The following is a 25,131-nucleotide window of genomic DNA, read 5'->3' as shown; positions in this document are numbered from 1 at the left end:
TGTGTGTGTGTGTGTGTGTGTATACACACACATACACACACACACAATTACATGTCATGCACAATACATGCATATAAATTCAAAATCACACGACAAATTTACCATGTATTGTGTTTAAAAAACCAGTTTTTTTGTTATAGTTCTGGTAAGTTACCATATCATATTTTGTGCGTGATAAAATAATATTTTTATATTATGATATAAAATCAATATCCTCAATGAATATAGATTAAATCTTTAAATGATCTGTTAATAATTAATAATGCATATATGCATCGTTGCATTGTAATAAGTAGTGCATGTTGTAATAAGTGGTACATGTTGCATTTTAATAATTAGAATGAAAATGGAATTATTTGTTAGTTATTCAGTAATAGCAACAAATCGTCTTTTTTTGGCATGAGAAATAGAATATAAGAATTCTAGCTGCAATGCAGCACATATGGTTTCATACCTGAGAAGAATCTTTTTGATTAGGTAGCCTGTAAGTTGTAGCTTTTTGTTGTTCTTTAAGACCAGCCGACTCGACGTAATTGAGCCCAGGAGTTTTTATTCCAGCTTGTTGTAGTTTATCTATGTCTTTCGTTTTTCTTTTCTCCACTGATTCTACTACTTTTTTCTCTTCACCTGGAGCATAATTAAATGCTAAACCTGTTGCTTTACGACTAGCTGCAGTAGGAGATTGTTGATCTCGTACACCTGGAGATGCTGGTCTGTCTTCGTAAGAGAAACCATGAGGCGTAAACGGTTTCCTCGTAGACGAGGTTTCTGTTTCTTCATAGTCGTACGGTTTTGTGTAACCAGGACGATCAGAGTTCATAGCAGAATCTTTTGATTTATCCGTGCTTATTTTTTCGCGTATTCCTTCCGCTTCTTTCCCCAACGTTGAAACATCTGATTCTATGTCATGTTTTTCTATCGAGTCATCCAAATCTTTCTTTTTTTGCTTTTTTTGCTTAGTTTTTTCTTTTTCTTTTTCTTTTTGCTTCTCCTTTTCTTTCTGTTTCTCCTTCTCCTTTTCTTTTTGTTTTTCCTTTTCCTTTTCTTTCTGTTTTTGTTTTTCTTTCTCCTTTTCCTTTTCCTTCTCTTTCTTCTTTTCCTTTTCTTTTTCTTTATCCTTTTCCTTTTCCTTTTTCTTCTCTTTTTCTTTATCTTTTTCCCTTTCCTTGTCCTTTTCTTTATCTTTCTCCTTTTCTTTATCCTTCTCTTTTTCTTTTTTGCCGAAGAGGAAACCACCAACAGGACTCTTTCATAATAAACAAAAACATGCAATACAAAATAGCTTACATGCTGCATCTATCAAAATAATCTATACATAAAATATATATAAAATACCATATAAACATACTAATTTCTACATATAACAACTATATTTTTACAAGAAATTTTAATTGACAAACATGCGTATATGAATCATAAACAACATATATTATTTTGATCATTTTATGTAATAGCAATATTGTGTGATAACTGTTATTTTGGTTACTCTTCAATGATAGATATTTTATATAAGAGATTAAGATATTTTTGATACTATTTATGGATAAATAGATATGAATAATGAACTGTTCTATATTATATTCAATCAATATTAATGATGCAACTATATCTTTTATAAAATCAAGATATATTATCGTTATAATGTTCCTTTTTCTTCAAATCCAAGATTAAATGAAGTATAATAAGTTGCGGATGGATTATCGGCAAGCAGTAAACTTACCTTTATTTTTTCCTTCTTTTCTTTGTCCTTCTTTTCTGGAGTTTCCTTTTCCTTTTTCTTTAAATCTTTTTTACTGGGCGATTTCTCATCATTGTTATCAAGAAGAGCATTATCATTAATTAAATTAGAATTGTTCAGATCATTATGGTTTTCCTTCTCGTTTTCATTTTGTTTATCCTTCTTCTTCTTAGAAAGACCACCGGGCGGTAGGACTGCAATTCCTCCGACCGGTTTCTACAAGTAAAGTGATACAATCACACGTCTTTTCATGCAACAAGCATAAAGCAACTATAATATAAAGCTAAAATAAAGCATAGATCGCACTACAATTTTTCAGCACAAATCGCATGCTTCACAAATAATTACGGTCTGCGCTCTCAAGAATTTTGTTTGCTGTTTTAGTTACAACTGTTTCACGGATCGTAATGTTGTGGTTAATGGTATATCTATAAATTTTAAATATTGGATTATTTTGATGTTACAGAAATGTTAATGAAATCTCTTCTAATTATTCATGCTTGTAAAGTACTGAGATACCTATGTAACTATGAATTTTGTTATTGAGGCGTTGGCCGTATTATCTTCAGCAAAGCTGTGAATGAGAGTCAGCGGCATGCATAAAAGAAATGAAAATATTAGAAAATCATCACACTGTAGTGTAATTACAATTGTGATAAAACAGTGCAATGTAAGAACAACACAAATGAAATTATATACCTTTTTGGTACGATCCGCATCATACTCTCCTTCCAGGCTACTGGTACTGCTGGCAGATGTTGTTCCAGCACTTGTTTTTCGTGTGAGCTATTGATGTTAGTTATTGCGTGAATTAGTTATTATAGTTGAAGCACTATATTCTGTATATCAGACTCGTCTGATAAATCTTTTGAAGTAAATTATTATATATATTAATTATGCGTATATACTTTATATATGTATATATATATGTTGTATACTCTAAAATTACTTAATAATACTACAGAGAATATAAGTGTCTCAAAAAATCAGTAATGATAAAATAATATTTCAAATTTTTCTAAAAGACAATGCTAATGTTTCTAAATCATTAAATTTGAATGTTGTATTTAACTTGGATAAATTTTAATATGCAAAAACTGTATGCTTTGATACATTCATCCATGTCTAATACATGGTATACAGTGCTAACATGCTGTTGCTAAATGTAATAATCGATTATTAAAATGGATGTAGAGGTGCGTGGTGATTAATTAACACATTACAACTATACATTCTCTTTTCAGCTATTAAAACACTTAATATTGTATATTGTCTAACTTCTATGAAACAATTGTGTTCTACAGCACTTCCTAGCATCATATATATTAAAAAAAAATAAATACATTGCAAAAGTGTTACTTGATAGTACTTCATAAATTGTTCGTATTAATCTGGTTATTTGAAAGCGTAGACCGCAAATCGAAGTTAAAAATATTTTCTTTTATTGTGTATCCGTTAATATAAATTAAAATTATTAAAAATTTGCATGATAAATTCATGCAAAATCTACAAACTATATATCTATAGACTATATTCAATTGATAAATATAGTAATAATTAATCAAAGAAATAAGCGTTACCTTCTCCTTTTGCTTTTTAATAGGACTAGGCCGTTGATCAATGTGTTCCATATCAGGAATCATTTCAGGCTCGTAACTCATAGTATGACGTTTACTTGGTTCAGAGCCATAAGTTTCAACTGGTTTAGGACCACCTAAGGCTATATCAAATAGTTTTTTTAATTTTGACGTATCTCATGTTATTTTTAATAATATTTGTCATTTTTATAAAATATTAACTAAGAAAATATATAGGAAACCCATCGTACCATCCATGCTACGTGACGTAAGACGTCGACCACTTAGAGATCTTTCAAATTGAGGAGGTTGTCGATCTATAGGAGTCTTTTTCGTTTCATAATGCGTTCTTCCAGAATATCGGAAACGAGATCCTAAATGTGGTAATAATCCGACTTTCTTTACAGGCTCCGGACTCATGAGTCTGTAAAAATAAACAGAAATATATTTTTGATACGGTCAAATATATAGAGGATGATAAAACACATAAATTGAAAATACACGCAATAAAAGTATCGAATGTTTACCTGAAGAAAGTATGATGCTCTACGCAAACCTTCCACAACTTTTTAGCTGCTCTATGATTCGCAAGTTTGAAACCAATCGTGGATTCAAATTGCTCGAACTCACCAGGCCGTATTTTTATGAAGAAGTTATGCCTCTTGTAAGAAATCTTTAAAATTTTCGGCCATGCAAACCTGTTTATCCTTAAGCGATCACGATAAACGAGGAGACCCGATGAACAGACACCTAACATTATATCAACGCCTTCTGAATCTTTCGCCGGATGTAAATCAACTCCATACATCGCTAATTTCTTTGCATTCTCTAAATAGTGGAGTTCTGCTTCAGCGGGAGATTGACCTCTACAAAGATATTAAACGTCGTGTATTTAAAAAAAGTCTATCTTTATCTGCTGCAAAATGTAAATATTTTTACTAAAATCAAATAATAAATTTGTTTAAAAGGAAGAAAAAAAACAGAAACGAACTTATGTGTTTTGTGAAGATCCATAACTTTTTCCACTAATTCTGGCGTCTGATTGGGAGCAAATTTAAAGTCCTTCAAATACGTTCTTCCATGTTCTTCTGGATCATAATCTCCAATTTCTGACTGAACTAAATAAGATCCCAGAAGAGCGTGGGTCACGAAAGAGCACGGTAAACGCTCTTTGATAATATCATTTCTAATTTGTAAGCATAATTGATAACGCGTAATATCTTCTTGTAACTGAGCTGGATCCGGAGGATAGAACTTCACCTCGAAACTGAATTTCCACGGTTCGTCTGCGAAAAATAGAAAATATCGATTACATGTCATAATTCATTATATTTCGATATTATTTTTTTTTATCATGGATCGCTTACTTTTGACAAATTTGACAATTCTTTTGTCAAGGTCTAACCAGTTCCTTGAATCATCCTTGTCCTCGTAGACGAGGCCGAAATAATCTTTCTCGAGTAAATTCATGCTTTGGCATATCGTATCGAGGAGATCCTGTCCCTTTGCCTTTCTCTGTAACGTGATCAGGATATATTTAAAATATTTTTTTCACGACTTTATTCATACATCGTTACTTACATCGATATAAAAATCTTTCACGGTGCCATCCAGTAAAGTAATTTTCGCCAAAGCCATTTTTCCTTTGCTAACTGGACTTTTGGTTGGCGAATTAGTTCCGGTGCCATTTTCCGCTGTGACTTCTGGCGGTACTGCGGCAGATTTTTGTTCTTCCGGCATGTTTCGGCTGTATTCTGAAAAATCCATTCAAAATTCTACTCTTAAAAAATCTTTATCCTCTTAAACAACATTCCTTCATCTCGAACAAAATACATTCTCAATACAAAAACGATATCACGTTAACTATCCCCTACGTTATTAAATTGAAACGGCGAACAATCATACGAAAATAATAATTTCCTTCGACGATCTTTTCGACAATGAGTCGATGTCAAAGAAGAATATAGAAATCGTTTTGTTCGAAATATTCAAGTATAGATCCCGTCTAGACTAGAGGGTGCTTTGTAGAGAGAAATAATCAATATTTGTGAGAGTACTCTCGAATTGAATGTATGGTACAGGCACCTTAGGGGATAAATATTGCACCGTTGTGTCTTTGACGACGAAAAGAAAAGAAGAAATTATTCGCTTGGGAGAAGTTCCCTCGCACAGACTCACCGAGCTTGTATCCGTGTAATAATTAATGAGAAACGAGGAAACAATTAATTCGAAGAAATCTCTGGGATAGAATCTCGATTGTATTTCGATAAAATGTGAAATTAGTATCAAACTGTAAATTATATTAGTAAATTCTTGTCGATTATTATACTATCACTACAGTCCTCTTATCTCGAGACTAGAATAGTTCTAGAATTTATAGGATAAAATATCTTTGATTTTGTAGAAGTTTGAATCAAGTTACATGACAGAGTTCTCTCTCTCTCTCTCTCTCTCTTGAACGCGCGCGCAATACGGTGCAGTCGTGTTTCTTTGCTACGGGTCATTGGCCCTTTTCCAAGATAGCAGGTATATATTAAAGTGTGTGTGTGTGTGTAGGTGAATATACTCCAAGTTTTAATGAAAAAACGATACTAATTTAAAAAGGAACATTTATGAAATTATTTATTATCGTTTCAACGCGATACGTGATTCCATTACGAAACGTTCTCGTTTCCAATTTGGAAAATTCTAGACGATTTAAAGAAGCGATAAAATAGAAGAATCAACAACGTGACCGGATATCGCACTTTAACTTCAATCACCATTGATCGATATCCTGTTACGTATATGCATACGTAACCTACGAGGTAATGAGTTAACTGCAAGTACGATTCCAATCATGTTTCTTTATTAGTATCTTCAACGAGCGTATTTTTTTTCTTTTTTTGATAAGAATTATATTTGGTTTCGACGAAAAACAAGTGTCATCAATATCGTATAATTGTAAATAATTCATAAAATATATACATGTCTTATACAAAAGTTAAATATCATTAAACTATCTCTCTCTCTCTCTCTCTCTCTCTCTCTCTCTCTCTCTCTCTCTCTGCGTGTGTGTTATACAATAATATAGTTATACGAATATGATACATAATATGTTATATGAATAATAATAATATATACATATAATATATTATATACAAATAATATATATTATATCTAAATATCGTTACATGGAGAGACGTGATATAATTACTATTCGAATAGAAAAAATAATAGATCGGGAAAATTAAAATTCTCCTACAAGTTCTAATGCGGAAGAACAGATCTAGCGGTATCTCCGCGTCTTGTATGCGGCCACTCTATATAGCGTGTTCGATAATGTTATACGTATTACATTACCGTGGTGTAAATCCCTACAAATAAGCAATTGCACGAGTTCATAGAAAACCACGAGAGAGATATCCTGTCTCTCAGAATTTTCGACATCGTTGTTATTTCCGACTTTTCGGTTGAAAAAGTAAGTATCGGAAAAAAGTAAATCACAAATCTTGGAAAGATAGTTCGTAAAGATATAATTGAAATAGATTTTGCTATTAATAATCATATAGAAAATAAGCGCACGTGGTATCTTATTATTAAATTTTATAAAATTATGATACGAGTATATATTTATAAATTATTTACGAAAACATATAACATATATATATATATAATATTATATATTTTATATAAAAATTTTGGATAATTGAAATTTATTAATGAAATAATATTTAAAAATCCAATAAAAAGTAATGACGTATGCGTTATCGAATAAAATGAAAGAACTATATTAAAATTTGATTGGAAAAAATTGTTCATAGAATATCGGAGGGTTTTTCTTTCGGTACGAATTTTTTTCAGTCGATTACGATTTGTAAGAGGGTTACAAACCGTTGAGAGGATAGAGAGACTTGCGAAATGTCGTCATCGCTGGAAGCGGGCGTCCTTTGCACGTTATTCTCTTTGGCAGTAGAGAACGATGAGGCAATACACCGTATGTGAATCGACGACGACGACACAATGACGCGATAAGTCACATACATTGAATGTATTAGTGGTGACCTTGGTGAGACTTATCGGTGAGCAAAAATAATCAAAAAGAAAGAAGAACGCAAGCGAAAGAGATCTTTAACATATAACGATTCGCACAAATCGAGTCTATCCCTCGGTGCTTTTCTGTCTGTCGGTCTGTCTGTGTTTCTATCCGTCTGTCTATAAAAAGTTTAATGCTATGGAAATCGTAGATCGTATCGATTTCTACTTAAACATGCTATAAGTGCGTTAAAATTAGTAAGCTCACGCGAATCTTATAGCTACGATAAGATAAAACTATTTTAGTCGAAGGTTAATAGCCAACCCCCTTTCTTCTTCGAACTTCTGGTAAATGCAATGTCTGCATACATATGTATATCGTGTACCATTAGTTGCTTTCCCTTTGTTATAAGCCTGGTATATTTCGTCGCTTTTATCGAACGAAGGTTGAACATGCAAGAGAAAAAGCAAAAGAATTATGGTCGTGAAAATAAGACACAAGTGCACATATAAGAAACATTTACATGTTTACCAATACATTTCATTGTACATTTAACATGTGTTCGATGAAAGTGATAGAACGACAGCGTTAAAAAAAGACTTGACATTTTTTGGTACCCATCAATACGTGTTAAAGAAAAGGTAGACATTTTTTTTAACACGTTCGTCCCAGATCCAAGAAAAAGGCAAATACGGTCGATAGTCGTTTCGCTGACAGGTCGGTTTAAAGTTTAAAGGGCCTCATGAAAAGGGCCACCTAGGGCTCAGGCAGCGTTGAAAGAATCTTTTTCTCTCGTTGCGGACTCCTTTCAGAGGCGCGTGGGCTCCATTTGGCCGTGTGTCAAAAGGGCTGATTGTAAACGAGGGTCGCGTGATCCCTGGCACACGCCTACACGCACACTCACATTATTAACGTTGGTGTCTTCCATACCTCTTCTCTCTCTCTCTCTCTCTTTCTCTCTCTCTCTTCGTCTCTTCCTTACCAGTGCACCAATTTAATGAAAGAATTTATGTCTTACGAGACACCAAGCTGTCGGTGATATTATCTTCGACGGTTGTGTGTGTGTATATATATATATAAACTATTCAAACGTTAACTGTCTTGATCGAGTTACATCTTGATATTATTCAACACTTCTTGAATCATTAATGTAACTTCGATAACTTTGTGGTTGTAGAATTGAAATATATAGGTAACACATCATTGATAATAAATATATTTCTTTTTCAAATCATTGTAACATAATGTTTAATGTAATGCAACGAATTAATATTTTATGAAAGCCCATTAAAAAAAAGGAAGAGAAATTACGATGTAATATTTTACCATTACATATTTTCATTTCATTTACTTAATGGATAATATAATATTTATTTCTTAAAAGTTTCGAAAAAAAAAGAAAGAAATTTAATTACATATTAAAACATTAATTGAAACGTCAGACGATGTTACAGTAGAAATCAGAGAAATTTTATTTCGTTGATAGATTATAACGAAGGTTAACAAGACTTCCGATAGACAGATGCATTTGGAATATTCGCATTTTCATTCGTACGTATATTTAAAATGATATAAATATGTATTCGATCGAATTATCAAATATTTACGTTCGTTCTATCGCCCAAACGTCTATGAATTATTACAATCGTCTAGGAGAGCTAAAGAATCTATTGAACTCGTAATGTAGTCGTGCAGCATTGTACAGAGAACGAGATAAACCAGTGAGACGAGAAAAGATCGTTCAATACAGCGAATTGTAGTCGTATATACGTATATGTATATATATATACATACATATGTAACTATGTACATACACCTATGATATTTAAATGCACTAACGTCGTCGCCAAGCAACAATTCGAAGTACCGCGCGAATAAGAGTGTAGCCGTCGACACTCCTCGAATAAAGGAAAATCTGCAACGCCCAGTAATTAGTCCTTCGTGCTTAAATGCGACGCCTCCACGTTCCCTGATTTAATTGCGTCGATGAAATACGGTTCGGAAACAATGGACGCGGTTGGATGCAAATAATGTCGCGAAGTCGTTGAAAAAAAAAAAAAAAATCGAACGAGACGACGAGAAAGATTCACGGTGAAACGAGTTTCGAGTTTCATGTTTAGTAAAAAAATGTTACATCAGTTGCTTGAAAATTTATGTACTTCTATATACTTTTTGATGTCGCGCGATTTATAATTTGTAATGCGATATATAATTTCGAATTTTCTTGACATCGAAATATAAGTTGTGATGACTTCGTCGAAGTCTTCGTTTCATATACCCGTATATTATATATTATAATTATATATATTTATGACTTATGTAAAATATAATATAAAAATTATAAAAAGGTTTGTTTGTTTCGTTTAATTTCGAATTTTCTTAACATTGAAATAAATATTACGATGATTACGTTGAATTGTTAATTCAAATATTACAATTATATATTTATAACTTATGTAAAATATAAAAAGAGAAAATATAAAAACAGTTTTGCAAGAAGTTTTCTTTAATTTCGAATTTTCTTAATATCGATATAAGTATTACGATGATCTCATTAAACTTTGTTTACTTCAAATTATTATAATTATATACTTTTAAATTATGTGTAAAATATATCTAAATATATTTAATAAACATTATATAAATATATTTTATGAACGTAATGTGTCATACAAATATTATACGACTTAATCCATGATGATATTTAAAAATAAATAGGGATCACATATGACGAATACGTCTCCATATTCTTAATCTTCGTAGAAAAAAGGATATACATTACTCAAAGAAGTTGGAAGAAGCCATAAGGGCGAGCACGATGATTCACGATGAGGAAAGAAAACGTGCTCGTTAAAACATAGTACTTCAAAGTTGCGACACTTGGCACTACCGAGAACGAAAAAAAAAATAACCAGAAAAAAGAAATAGTAAACGAGAGAGAAATAGAAAGAGACGAGGGTGAGAGAAGTGACGCCATGTTCGTTTCATCAACGAGGCAATTTATGATCGAGTATAACGAAATTCTATAGAGCGTAATAACTTATATCTGAGAGCAATTAAATCGGAAATCAATGTGTCCTATGAGTGTCAACATTTACGATACTTCGATGGACGTTTTCCACGTCGAAAAAACGTGTTATCGTGTACAGACTTTTCTTTTTTGTCCTTTAGCATGTTGCAGTTGTCGATGTATTCTCGAGACGATAAAGTTTACATCACGTAATTAATTAAGAAAAAGAAAAAAGATAACACGAACAGAACATCTACTTAATTAATCATACATGTAAATAAATCAAATTTTTGTTATATTTAATCGAAGATTTTTTTTTTACTTTCAGTATTACAAATTGTAGATTATCGCCTACGTTCTTTGACTATAATTATTTTATGTAAATATATCAAACAATGCTATGAGAATTCTTTCAACAGTTTTTACAATTTCATAAAATATTTTTTCTTCCGGGTTCGTTCGTCTCTTCGTCTTCGTGGCCCACTTTATATGAAATTGTAATGATCGAAATTACAGTTTGAAAAGTAGTTCTTATCGGATTGTATACCAACAATGTGTTATTAGTGGTGACCTCACGAATAAAAATGTCAGAAAGTGGACTTTTCAGAGATCATCAATTTTAGTAAATATATTGAATTATTTATATGTTATCTAATAAATTATTATTTATTTTATATTTTTCTTTTGTTCTATTTAATAGCTCTAATTATAATAAGTGAGAGAGAAAGAGAGTAAGAAAGAGAGAAATAAAATTTTTTAAAATATATAATACAAGAAAGATATTATAGAAAACTGTAAAAAATGTAAAATACATTTTCCAGTCGTAATCATAACGCATAATAAAAGAACGATTTCACAAAAGAAATATTACACACAAACACACACTTTGTGTGTTTGTGTGTATGAAAAATTAGAATATAAAATGAGAGAACGATTTCAAGAGAAATATTTTATTAAATCTCTCTTTGAAAAAAAAAAAAAAATATAATACATATCATAAATTAATAGTCGGTAGATTAAAAGTAAAAGAAAAGGAGAAGATGCAAACGAGACCACTTACAAACGATGCTCGTCATTGAAAATGTCAGAGAGATGCAAAAATGAGGACTGTTTGTATCGATTCTATAAGATCGTCGTCTAGAGACTCGAGACGATCGGAATTCTGCATGCACCCCGTCGGTTATGCTAACTATACACCGACAATCGTTTGATCGATCAACCTTTTCCCGTCTTGCGGAGAGACGCGCGAACTGACAATTTTCCGCTCGGTGAATATAAACTTATACGTATGTAACTACATATGTAGTTTATACATACACATATGTATATATCTATACATATGCGAACGTAAACGAACATGTAAGAAAGCAAGAATTTAAAAAAAAATTATATATATATATATATATATATATATTGCACGTTCGTTTCTTTGAAAACGGCAGATAAAATAAAAGAAAAAGAAAAAAAAACCATCTTCTTGCAGTTGGCAGCCATCTTTTTTCCTGTTCTTCGATAACGAATAACATTCATGCACGGCTGCTCGCGTGTCTGGAAGCTTGACAATCCGAAACACGAGCCACTCTCTCTCTCTCTCTCTCTCTCTCTCTCTCTCTCTCTCTCTCTCTCTCTCTCTCTGTCTCTCTCTCTTTCGTATTTGGTCACGTGCTTATAAATTTCCAAAGAAATAACTTGAAAAATAAGTTTACGAGTACCGTCATTGGTACATACATGTTTGCTCGAAGATCCGCGAAAGGAGAGAACTCGTTCTCTCGATTACACAGGAATTTTATCGTTCTAGTATCGATCATTTGAATAACCAGTTCGTTCTAACACGATCTCCTTAACAAGTAAAAAAAAAAAAGAAATTAAAAAAGCTGCTTGAAAATGAAACTTCGCTGAAAGAGACAGACATTCGCGTTCGTCTTGTTATAATTTTACGCGTCTGCATAACCATTTTGACTCTTCGCAAAACAAAAGAAAAGAATTTTTCTCTCGTTTTCTCTGTGACTTTCTTTTCTTTGTTGTTTTTTTATCTCCCACGTAGAACAAAAGCCGTACGTGTTTTCTAGAGGATTTCCTCGAGCACGAACAGTGAACCGACAATTTTTGCAAAATAAAAGAACGAAAAAAGGAAAGACAAAAGTTGTATATAAAGAATATACTTATTATATTCATATATATAAAAATATGCAGAATATATTTTCGTTTGCACATAAAAATATAATATTTTTATGTATAAATAACATACAGAGTCTATCGTCCAACTTTAACATTTAAGATATTTCCATTATTTTTGGTTTTATGAGGGAAAAAAAAAAAGAAAATGCTCAGGATAGTTATACTATTTTAAGAGATAGATCAGAGGTCATTTCTTTACGAGATTTCAACGTCATCGGTATTTTCCTAAATGGGATATTTACATTTTTTTCTTTTTTTTTTTTTGAGAATCGACTGCTCGTGCTATTTCGAATAAAAGATATATTAGAGCATAATGTTAAAGTATAATGTTGAAAAATTATTAGTTCGTGAGGTATTTTGAAAAAACTGTTTGAAGGATTCACGCATTTGTAACAAGCTAGAATTGTTTCTTTCTTTTTTTTTTTTTGAAATTAGAAAAAATGATAAATAATAAAGATGAATGGTTCAAGGTAAACTACGTATTCATAATATTTTTTTCGCAAGTGGATATGATGCACATGCGTTATTACTTTCGACATGTAAAATTATTTAGATAAAAAACTTAGAACAAAGGTAAAAATATATATAGAACGTTTCTTAAAAAAGAAAAAAAAATTATTTTAATAATTATTCGATATGATTCTCAATAACAGATTGATTAGTACTCGTAATAGAATATCCCTAGAAAATATGTGGAATCAACATGATGGTTCCCCGATGCATAATTCGTTTATTGCGAGAAAAAAATACTAAGTGGATTACTGATCAGGATTACAATGGCCGCTGAATAAGACGCGTAATACAATACTTAAATTGGCTTGCTTGATCGCTGGATTTAAATATATATTTTACATTTTTTTTTTATGGAGTTACTTCAAAGAAAAGATATCAAGATATATCAATCACGGCAAAAAATATGAAAGAACTTATTAGAAAGCTTGAAGAAATATTGACAGGGATATTCTACTATATAGTAATCGATCTTTTATTAAACATATAGAAAAATATATATGTAATAATAGAGCGACTCTTGAATATTTATTAAATTAACATTCTTCTAAAAAATATTACCTATTCTATATTTCCATCTGTTCTAACTTTTTGTCGAAATAATGTTGAATATTGTAAAAAGTAAAGTCTGGATAAAAAGATGTTTCCGAGGAAAGTTGTTTGTTTGTTTTTTTTTCTCGAGTAAAATAAGATGCCAAAAATTATAGGTTTCCATTAATAAAAAAAAAAGAAAGAAAAAAAATGTTGATCTTAAAATAACATGGATAATATACGTCGAATGAAAAATAAATAATGCTGTCATGTTTGCTTGTCCCTCCCCTCAAACTCTAAACTAAACAACTTTTATTTCAAACTTTCTTTCGAGAAATGCGTTGTTTTCGAGATTTTAGCTGCCTCAATTTCAGGAAACTTAACTTATATATAGAAAAATAAAATATATTATACATATATACATCTTTGACGGGCAGACGAAAGAGTATAAATCAAATTTTTGTCAAAATAAGATAAGTACACTACAATATTTTGCATTTCTATCTTTTGCTTATATGTATATGTTAGTAAGTCCAATCAGACGAGACATGTTATCAACTTTTACGTTTCAAATACATTAACAATTATTACGCTTAAAATATTTAATATTATAAGTACTTCTCAGCAAAATTAATAATTCTATAACTTATATTTCTTTATTATTTATAATTTTTTTTATTATATATAATTAACTTATACTTTTTTGTCCGTTCATCAAAAATATATAAAAAATATTATACACACACACACATATATATGCACGCGTGCACATATGCACACACAAACTAGAAAGAAAAGTATTTTCCACTTCTTATCGAATTTTTTTCTTTGACGAAAAGAACGCGAAATAATCTACATCTTTTTTTCAATCTCAATCTCATATCTCAAAGTGATGTACTCGAAGAGATTTCGTCGTCGATCTCTAGGGCTGTCTTCCACGTTCTTCTTTTTTGTCCTTTCTTTTTCTTTTTTTTGTCCCCTCGAACCCTTCTTTCATTCGCACGCCCACGAACGCTTGCCGACGACTCCTTCGTCTGGGCGCCAAATTCAAAGCGTGCTCTTTCCGCGAGAGAGGGTTGAAAAGTATTCTAGTGGTGGTGATGCTGATAGTGGGGAGAGGAAGGGGAAGAGCTTGGTAGACGAAAAAGGGAGGGCAAAAGCGGTGCAGCAACGGGTAAAGGGACGGGCGAAGGGTAGACGACGACTCTTTGAAGCGTGAGATTAAAGGGTCCAATGCTGTAAAAATACTATCGTCGTTGCGTTTTAACGACGATTCGCGAGAGCACGATCTCTATTTCTTTCTCTCTCTCTTTTATTTTTTCGTATTTTCAACTTATGATCCGGACGATTTCTCTCCCTTCCAGAGTTCCTTTTTTTCGATCTCATCCAACGTTACCCTGCGGTCAGAGAACGCTCGATAAAAAATACACAAAGAGAAAGAGAGAGAGAGAGAGAGAGAACGGGATGAAAGAGAACTTGAAGATGTTCGTTAGAGAGGGACTATAATATTTATACTATACACAAACACGACGATCAACCCCTCTTGCTTTCTATGAACGAACTGAAACGATTCGAAAGATTTCCTGGAGATCCTTCTTAGTCTCGTTTACGTTGAAATTAATCCCTTTCATTCGTTTGGATATCGTAACCGTCAAATAGAAAAGGAGAAAAAACTAGTTGCATGACGTTATCCTCGTTATTTGATGGATCGTCGCGATCGTTTCCGTCGTTTCATTTCTAACGCAATCGATGCGTTATTCGACAGAATATAGATTGCTTCGATGTCCGTTGGGAATACCCGTCCATTTTCATTTATTCCGTATTAGTTTTTTTTTCTTTCTTTCTTTCTTAGACTACTTCCCGAAGATTGCAATCTCTAAATGGTAGATTCAGTATAACATCTTTCCCTATGTTTTCGGCCATTTATTTCTATTTTAGAATTATAAATGACAAAAAAGAGAGGAATCAAATTGACGGAGAAGAACAGATGGAATTTGAAATATGTCGTCTTTCTACTTTTTCATGTTACGTGATGTATCACGTGTATGTATATATATACATGTATATATATTACATGTAGTATACGAATGTTATATATATATATATAGGTTAGCTCGTTACTCCGCATTGTTACATGACACTGCACGGTACCGTGATTCTCTCGACCTTCCGAGATTCCTCTTAACGATTGAACCAGTATTTCAGATCGCTTTCGATAATTGCTAACGTTGGATTCGTGCCAAGTGCAACGAGAACTGTCATTTTCATACATACGTGTTCACGTACATAACTATATATGTTACAGAAACAGCTAACTAGAAGTATAACGTAGGGAGACCATTCTCTTTTTTCTTTTTCTTTTTTAACGTAATTAAAATAAATGATCGTCTAAACTGAAGAGAAAAGATAACAGAAAAGAGAAAACTTCAAATCTAGGTGAATTTAACGCTTACATAAATGCACGTGATTGCGGAATTATAAGATATTAATATTTAACGTAATAATCATATATATAACAATCTAGTTTTTCATTCCATTTCGTATAAAAAATTATGATAATTTAATTTTTGCATTATCTCCATTTGAATATTTACATGATAGTTAACATAATATTTGTTTCTTCAACATGTATTATAAGATTAAAGAATAATTAAAAATAATTAGAATTATATATAAGTTAATATAGAGTTAAATTTGAAATCGGTATCTATACTTTCAAGGGTGAGAAAAAAATAGGAGAAAAAAGAAGAGGGAGAGAAAGAGAGGAAGGAAAAAAGAAAGAAAGTGGGATGGGAAAGATCGAAGCGACTCGTCACTCACAGAGTTTCGTTCGTACGATTTTAATTAAAGGCCGTGTACTTATAAGTCGGCCGTGTATTTTTATACCAAGTTTTCGCGCACAAGTGCTGCCAGCCTACGGGCCGTTACGTGCGGATTAGAGACTGAAGAGAGACTCGAAGCAAGGGAAAAAGAAAGAGAAGCGAGGGGGTGGAGAAAAGCGTGTGGTGCACGCGTTCGATAGCGTCACGCATGGTTCTCCTCGGTGAGTCATTATATCAGAAATATACGTATGTTCCTACATATGTGTTGTATATACATACATGTGTATACATAATCGTTTTTATGCATGTGTATCGTATATACGTATACAATCGTTTCTGTATATGTTTTATTGCGCACGCACACGTTACACAGAAAAAGAAAGAGAGGGGGATCCATGTTTTAAATGCACGTACATATATATTATACACATGTATGTTTTGAGTAAATGCACACGCAAGAAGTCTAATTTACAATAATTTGGAAGGCGTCACATAAAAGACTGAACCAGCATTGTTCCGAACTTCATCGTAACGCGTGCAAATGCATTTGCGGATCATTTCCTGTTGCCACAGGTGTTCTCTCTCCTACATATGATTAACAAAAATCGTCTTGTTTTAACGTAAGCACAGAACTGAATATCGTAAACAGAAAGATCCGTCTAGGTATTCTAAAAATAAAGATTGGAATGAATTTTAAATTGAATTTTACATTAATCCCGGGTTTCTCGTCGATGACTTTTTTTTCTTTTTCAGCTAATTTAACGGACAAATTCGACGTTGAAGAAGACTCGAAAGGCTTTCCGAACAAGAGAATACTTGACTCGTTGCGGCTAACTCGTGTGTGTGTGTGTGTGTGAGAGAGAGAGAGAGAGAGAAAGAGAGAGAGAGAGAGAGAGAGAGAGAGAGAGAGAGAGAGAGAGAGAGAGTATAGATCGGACTTAATGGGTCAAAGAGCACCAGCAGAAGAGTCTACTTGAAATTGCTGCTAACATAAGTACCTGTGTCCTGTTTTAACACAACGACTATTCCCCCAACTCATTCATCTCCCTTACTCTGCTTCTACTTCTACTCTAAATTTTTCCAACCGAGCATTTTCCTTTTATTTTCATTATATATATGTTAGATGTTAATAACTCGTTTTTACGGTTGCGAACCGATGAATCTCATGTTCGCGGAAGCGGTAAAAAGATGTCTCGCGTCCCTGATTTCGCACGGGTTCTCTCGCTTTCAATGGAAAAAAGGGAAATGAAAGTTATTGCCTGCCGCATTTGAAGAAACGGGATTGCCATGTTGACTTCTTTCAATGGATTCTACCAGAAATAATCGTAACAAAGATTTTAACTATAAAAACAGAGAGATATGTACATAGGAATATAAACAAATTACGATATATCGTTATCGTAAAATGAAATATACATAATATACTGTGTCTTTTTTTTTTTAAATATACATTAATGTATCTCAGTATTAATATATTCCATTTTAACTCAATATTCAACCAAGTGTAGAAAATTGCAGAGACTTTCTAAGTTTTATATATTATACTTTATCATTTAATATCTGTATATAAATATGTTAACTTTTTGTATCAATATATAATTAAAATGTATCATTCTTAAGTATTACAATATATATATATAGATATATGTACATGTTTGTATGCGTATTATATATCTTCAATATATTTCAATAAATCGTGAGAATAAAAATACGTAAAAGATAGCAATTTTTTTTAACGATTAGACGAGCATATGTACGCAAGAGAATCCGATAATATAAAAATAAAATGTAAACGATAACTGTGTATGTGTGCGTATATTATATATATATAAACTTATATATACACACGCGCGCGCGCGTGTGTGTGTATGTAAACATATTTTTTATTTATATATATATTATTTTCTTTTTTAATTTATTTTTTTTATTATATATGTAGAGAGGAAGACAGAGAGAGAAAGAGAGAAAGAGAGAAGTGGGAGTTGGTAAGAGTCGGATAAGAGAAAGGCAAAGAGCGGAACAACGGTAAGACAAAGGAAGTGAACTGACTAAGGATCAAGCCCGTTAAAGCGCGTCGAATCCCAAGTTCATTGTGAATATCTTGACTTCGGTCACGGTACGGTGCCACGTAGTGGTAATCGTGAACGTGACCACGCCTTGTCCACGTTTACCTTCCAACTTTTGAAGTGCGTTGTACACATCGTCGCATCGTTGTACTTCCGTCGATAGTGTACATACATACACATATATTTAAATACACAAACACACACACGTAGGATATTTCACAGAAGAAACTTATTTTAAATAATCTTGTTTTGAACAATATCAAAATTTGTAAATAACTTCGGTCAAGATAAGCTGTTCATTCGTATAATTTAACAAAATGTAAATATCGAATGTTTAAATAAAATAAATAAGTTATTTTTCTTAACGCATAGTTTATTCGCTTTAAAAATATGAATTATATGGAATGAAAGTATATAGATTCATTCGTCTCAATTATACGTAATGTTAATTGCAATCACTGGAAAATATGATATCAATAATTTTCATCGAAATAATAAGAACAACTTATAATTGAATTTCTTTTTTCTTATCGATTTACAAAATAAAAAAAAAAAGAAAGAAAAAAGCAAGGAAAGAAAAATACTGAGATATAATTTCATTCGTGACTATATTACAGTAATCTTTTTTTAATTAAAACTTTTACAGTTTAATAAAAAACTCTCACGTAATATTTTCTTCAATAATTTTTTAATGAACGTTTCGCTCGAAAGAAAATTTTCAACACACACAAAAAAAAAGAAAAGAAAAAAAAAGAGGAAAGACAGATGAAGTTTTCTCGATACAGTAACTATTGACTTACCCTGTATATACTACTACATACATCGTTCGCACAAATCGCCGTTACCTCGGATAACAGGCGAATTAAATGTAACTGAAAACTCTGGCCTCACCTCGGCTCGCCTCCAATGTTCGATCGCCATTCGATCGGTACCGATAAGCATATGTACAGACTTTAAACGAGTTGGTTAAACGAATGATCTCCGTTTCCGTTCTAGTTCGAGGCTTATTAGAAAATTGCCGCGAGTTCGTTCTTATCTCGTACATTCAACCACGTTAACATGATAGCGCGAAAAATAGTTTTGGGTAGGTTTAAGTATGAACGAATTAAAATGCATCGAAACAGACAATAGAGAAGTTGCGTCAAATTTTAAATTTGTTACCTTATCTCTGATATGTCTGATATGTCTGATATGAAGAAAGAGAGATAGAGATAGAGAAAGAGAGAGAGAGAGATAAAGTGATATCATCGGAGCCATACCAATTTTATTTCATCGACGATGATGGTCAATAACGAATTTATGGAATAATTCAATGATATCCATCGACGAAGCACGATGATCGTTATTGCATTAAATATTGATGTAACTTGTCAACTAGAGAGAGAATCACCCTTACTCATCGAGAGAACAAAGTCCCAACAACCATGCTCGAACTCCGGTGTGACTCATTTCCCGGATTGTCTCTCACACTCACAGAGATTTATTCTCACCGAAAGAAAGAGAGAGAGAGAGAGTAAAAGTATTAGCGAGAGAGATGACACTATTAATAACTACGATAACTCTGATAATCTCTGAGGGAAATAGCAATTTAGATAGAGATTAGACGGAGGAGTTTCAACATTATACGACCTTTTTAATACTAATTTTCTCATATTTATTTTTCACATCTTCTTTAACGAAATTAGTTAAATCGACGAAGAAAAATCACATTCTTTGGTATTTCGATATCAAAGTTCTTTTTTCTACATATTTTCAATTGAGAAATCCAAGGTCTGACATCAAAGAAAAATTCGATTACTTTCGATTCGGATCACGTAAAAGTACATGTACCGTATATGGATATCTACGTCGATCTGCCGCATAAGACGAAACAGTGGCGTCTTGATAATACTGCAATATTTGCGGTACATATATCTATATGTATCACGGTTCAAATACATCTTCATAATGAAAACTGCAAAACGTGTATACGCGCTATGAATGTTACATACGCATATATGTACATTGTACATATATAATGCAGTATAGATAAGACTACGACGAGCTACAAATTTAAACGATTTTCGGTAATTAAAACTTTTCATTTTGTAAATCCTATTTTCTCCCCTTTACAAAGTTCACCAAACTATTTTACATGGATCTATACGCACACTTACATACACGCGCGCACATATATTCGGAACTTTTAATTATTTTTGTGAAATTTTCTAATTTTTATGTCTACATTGTTCTTTATAGATGGAGAAACATTTCGGATATCATACTTCCACTAATTATCTCCAATTCTAATAAATTTTCAGGTTAATGATTTTATGACGAAGAAAAATCATTGTCTTGTGGGTTCATATTGTACAGGAGACAAAACCAAATAAAAAGGGATAAGAAAACGTATAGACTTCGTTCCCTGGGGCGCATTTTAAGCACAAAAGGAAGCGTAGAATCGGCCAGCCGTGTCATGCACGCTGTTTCGCACCGACAGGTGAAGCCCTGTTTCCCAAGTTCATTGTAACTTTAGTTACGACGTGCATTGGCCCCTCGAGCTTGCTCTTTCCATCGTTCGCAAAAATGTTTCCTTGTTCCGGCAAACTTTACATTTCTGTTCACTTGCAATTTATTTCATGATAAATAGCTGTAATATATTATCTGGCTCATTTTTCATAACGGGCAAATGTATATAACATTTATTAATTTCAAATGTTATTATTTCACAATTTTATTAAAATATCAGCATTCGTTGAAAATAAATGTTCAAACGTACTACAATTTGGAATGTTTCCTCGACCGATATTTTACTCAAATTGGAAATACAAATGTGAGAAATCTCTGGAAAATTTAACACAATTGTCCAACGCACGAGGAAACATATATTTTAATTTGATTTACTATCTCGTGCTACGGACTACACTAATTCCGCTATTTTTATCTCTATCAATTTCATCTCGATGAATAATACGAATAGTATGAGTCAGAGGATTCTGTTTTTTTCCATTTAGAGGGAGATTTATTATTCGCTGCAACGTATAAAAGAAACGATCCATTAACCACGAAGGTTTATATCGTAGTTTTATTATTTGACCTTGCCGAGGAAAGAAGAGAAGAAAAATATTTAAAAAACAGAAGTGTCTCGGGATTTTTCATCCTCGAGAAGAAGTCTTATCGAAATAGGTTAATGGGGATGATCGTTTGAGTGACGAAAAAACAAATAATCGCTCCAAAGTAAAATACGTTCGTCGACGATTTAAGGAAAAATAGAGAAAGAATGTGCGAGAGATACGAGCTAGCATCGATCAAAACTCTGACCATATATCCGGGTTAATGCGTCTTTGGAAAACGTTGGCGTTGCTTCTGCACCAAAGCGTACAAATGACCTAATTGGAAGCCATTGGCTATAGTAAGAGCATGTGACGTGAATGACAGCAGAAAGAGATACGTTAGTTTCTACGAACGAACTTAAACATTTTTCCGATCATACGTTACAAAATAATCAATAAAAAGATATTACACGATTCATTATCTCGTACGTCTGTATACAAAATTAAATTCGATTCTACGAAAATAATTCTTTTCTCGGTATACTTAGAAGGAAACTTGAACCGTTATTTTTATCGTCTTGTAAACGTGAACTCTCCCGAAGAAGTACCGCAAAATAAATTCTTCTTTTTTCTCTCTTCCACGAGAAGGAAGAATGTTATTTATAAAGCTTCTTGTTCACCAATCGTACACATTAAATTCAAACACGTTTCATTGAGAACCCCTGAAGAGTATGAGTTAACTTTAATTATCCATGCGCGTAATCGTAGTCGAAGGTAATAAAAAAAGATTGATAGCATCATGAACGTTTTTGGCAAGTAATACGCTGAGAATTCTCTCTCTCTCTCTCTCTCTTCCTCTCCTTCTCTTTTTTTTCTATGGGCTACATGTTGCAATATACTTGTTAGACCATGCGTAAAACAGGCCAATAACGAAACACAACCTCTATATATATGTGATATAAGGCTTCTCGTATAAAAAATGTAATGATTATTTAGTTCTCGAATGAGCGTTCTCTCTCTCTCATGAATTTCATATACACAATTAATACGACTAATAAACATATGTGGCCCTTATTGAGTTAGCTCGATCGATCGAATAACTTCAAGTTTGGTAACTGTAAATGTGGTCCAAGTGCGTTTGGCTTTCACTGTATTCTCTCATCATTGCGACGATCGTCCATGAAAGTTGGATATCTTGTAAAACGAGCAGCTTCGATCGCATCCTTCATGATAATTCGATGCGAACGAAGAAGAGAGAGAGAGAGAGAGAGAGAGAGAGAGAGAGAGAGAGAGAGAGAGAGAGAGAGAGAGAGAGAAAGGTATTACGTGTTTTATGATGCGTACACGAGAAACAAGTGGCACACTTTGAAGAAGAGTTTCTGCCCTCAGGGTCATACGATTCTGACGTGAAACGAAACGTACTCTGTGTGTATGTGTGTGTACATATATCTTTGATTCGATTCGTGAATACTTTGAAGAATCGTGAAAATTAAAAGCATCGTTACTGTTGCAGGTTCGTTAACCGTTTTTCTTCCCCTCAACGAGAGATGTTCATCCGCTTGGAATCGTGATAAATGAGCTTTCTCAAACAACTTGCTATATATATATATATATATATATATATATATATATATACACATGCTGTAATTAGTATGTGTGTATGTACGTTCTTTCACGAAGAAATAAGATTCGAAAAATTCACGATCACGATCTTTCTGCTATGCTAGAGAAGAGAAAGATATATATATATATATATATAAAGAAATAAATTCAAAACAATCAATCCAATTTTCTCTTATTTTTCTCTGAATGCATTGCCGTATTTAGAATCGGTGAAGATCTCTACTTTGATTATCTCTTTTTTTGAAATTAAAGATGGAGATAGCGATATTATCGGCAGACACGAGAATCTTCGAGCTAGAGAAGAAGAGTATAAATAATATATCTATGGAAACTTTAGAAAATTATAGAATATGTGTGTGTTATAAATGAAGAGAGTAATAACAAAAAAATGTACACTAATCCGATTACGATAACGACTTTATCGGCAGATGTAAGAATCTTGCGACTAGATAACAGTATAAATAATATTCATTATATTCATAGAAATGTTAGAAAATCATACAAATACAAATTTATAAATCTGAAAAGTAATAATGGAACAAAAAAATTATTATTAATGAGACTAAGATAATATAAGTGTAACGGAATGCAATAAATTTCCAATTTCAAGGAAAACAACTAATAATTATTACAAGTAATAAGTTGAATAAAGATATAAGTAATATCTGTTATAGACCTAGAAACATTAGAAAATTATCAATAATAAATATAGAAATTAACAAAATTTCGATTTCAAGGAAAGCAATTAATAATTATTATAAATAACTAAGATAAAGATATAAATATAATTCATAAATATAAATAATATTAAACATAGTTATAAGAACATTTGAAAATTATCAATTATAAATGTACAAATATAGAAATCAAAGGGAAAGAAAAAAAATTGAATGCACTAATACGAAGCAACAAAGTATTGTTTAAAAAGAATAAATCCTCAGTTGCAGGATAGAAAAGTAATAATGACAAGCTGCTAAGAAGATACGACGCGTTCAAATCGATTCTTCTTCGCTATTGAAGAAATACTAGTTAAAAATAAACCATCATACAAATGATGGAATGTAATATCGCAAGGACGATTCTGTTGAAGTCGGTATTCGCGATGTAGCACGATGACGTTATTTCACGCAACATTTAATAAACCGCAACGTGGCTCGTATCGTCGTATCCATTAAACCTGTCCTTTTCGGCGTATATTTATAGTTAATTTCATGAAAAGGTTTATCGATCTAATCCGATGATCGCCAACCCTAATAAAATATGTATACACTCGACTAATGAATTTGTCGAACTAATCAACGTCGTTTTAGTTGTTGTTGTTGTTGTCGTCCTCTTGTCGTCATGTTGTTTCATCTCATCATCTCAGCATATATTACAACGAGAGAAGGAGAGAACGTCTGGTCTACACTAACAATAATTAATAATGCAAAGCTAGATAGATATATGAAGTATCAAGGTACTCTCACGAGTATCTCACATACGTATATTGTTTACGTTAGCATGTCTCTATCGTTTCTCGACAATTTCTCACGGCACACTACGATATCTGTGAATTCTAGTTTCGTAAAAAAAAAGAAGAAAAAAAAAGAAAAATAGAAGAAAAAACATTTATGTAAAGAACGATGACAATTTAGAAGATAACTATAACGAGTTACACGTTGCTACACAATCACTCGAGAATGGGGATAAATATTTCTTATGCTTTCTCTAAAAAGAACTAACTTTTTTTTTCTAATTATTATCTACTATATACACGTATATACACTAGTATGAAAGCACGTGTAATTGAGATATTCAATGTTCCGCTAGACTCGTTTGAAAACGCGTTATTCATGAATGAACGTACTAATATGTATCTTTACTTCATCGAAAGCGGATAAATGTTGACTGAGAAAAAGAGAGAGAGAGAGAGAGACAGACAGAGAAATAGAGTTGATAAATAGGACGAATTAATAACAACATGATACGAAGGACGATATTCAAGGAAAATTTCAATATCAAACGAATACCATACAAGTATACCATACAA

At 32.3% G+C, this 25,131-nt stretch overlaps 1 protein-coding gene across 15 annotated transcripts in view; it reads right to left on the bottom strand.

Annotated features, from left to right (window-relative positions):
* LOC127065002 (protein 4.1 homolog) overlaps positions 1-25,131 on the bottom strand; it is a 34,546-nt gene that overhangs the window by 5,467 nt on the left and 3,948 nt on the right. For 12 of the 15 annotated variants that reach the window (XM_050996777.1, XM_050996789.1, XM_050996844.1 and 9 more), the window contains exons 2-10: positions 4,897-5,069; positions 4,683-4,830; positions 4,307-4,601; positions 3,843-4,181; positions 3,567-3,739; positions 3,319-3,458; positions 2,438-2,524; positions 1,721-1,954; positions 455-1,246 (exon numbers count right to left, since the gene is read on the bottom strand). In XM_050996777.1, the coding sequence (XP_050852734.1) occupies positions 455-1,246; positions 1,721-1,954; positions 2,438-2,524; positions 3,319-3,458; positions 3,567-3,739; positions 3,843-4,181; positions 4,307-4,601; positions 4,683-4,830; positions 4,897-5,055 (2,367 nt within the window). In that variant the 5' untranslated portion in view covers positions 5,056-5,069. The remainder of the gene's footprint in view (positions 1-454; positions 1,247-1,720; positions 1,955-2,437; positions 2,525-3,318; positions 3,459-3,566; positions 3,740-3,842; positions 4,182-4,306; positions 4,602-4,682; positions 4,831-4,896; positions 5,070-25,131) is intronic. The other 3 variants (XM_050996886.1, XM_050996780.1, XM_050996891.1) reach the window with 3 other exon arrangements.

The sequence above is a fragment of the Vespula vulgaris genome, chromosome 1 (genome assembly GCF_905475345.1).
Source record: "Vespula vulgaris chromosome 1, iyVesVulg1.1, whole genome shotgun sequence".
Classification (NCBI taxonomy): domain Eukaryota; kingdom Metazoa; phylum Arthropoda; class Insecta; order Hymenoptera; family Vespidae; genus Vespula; species Vespula vulgaris.
This window is presented reverse-complemented; position numbering and strand designations above follow the sequence as displayed.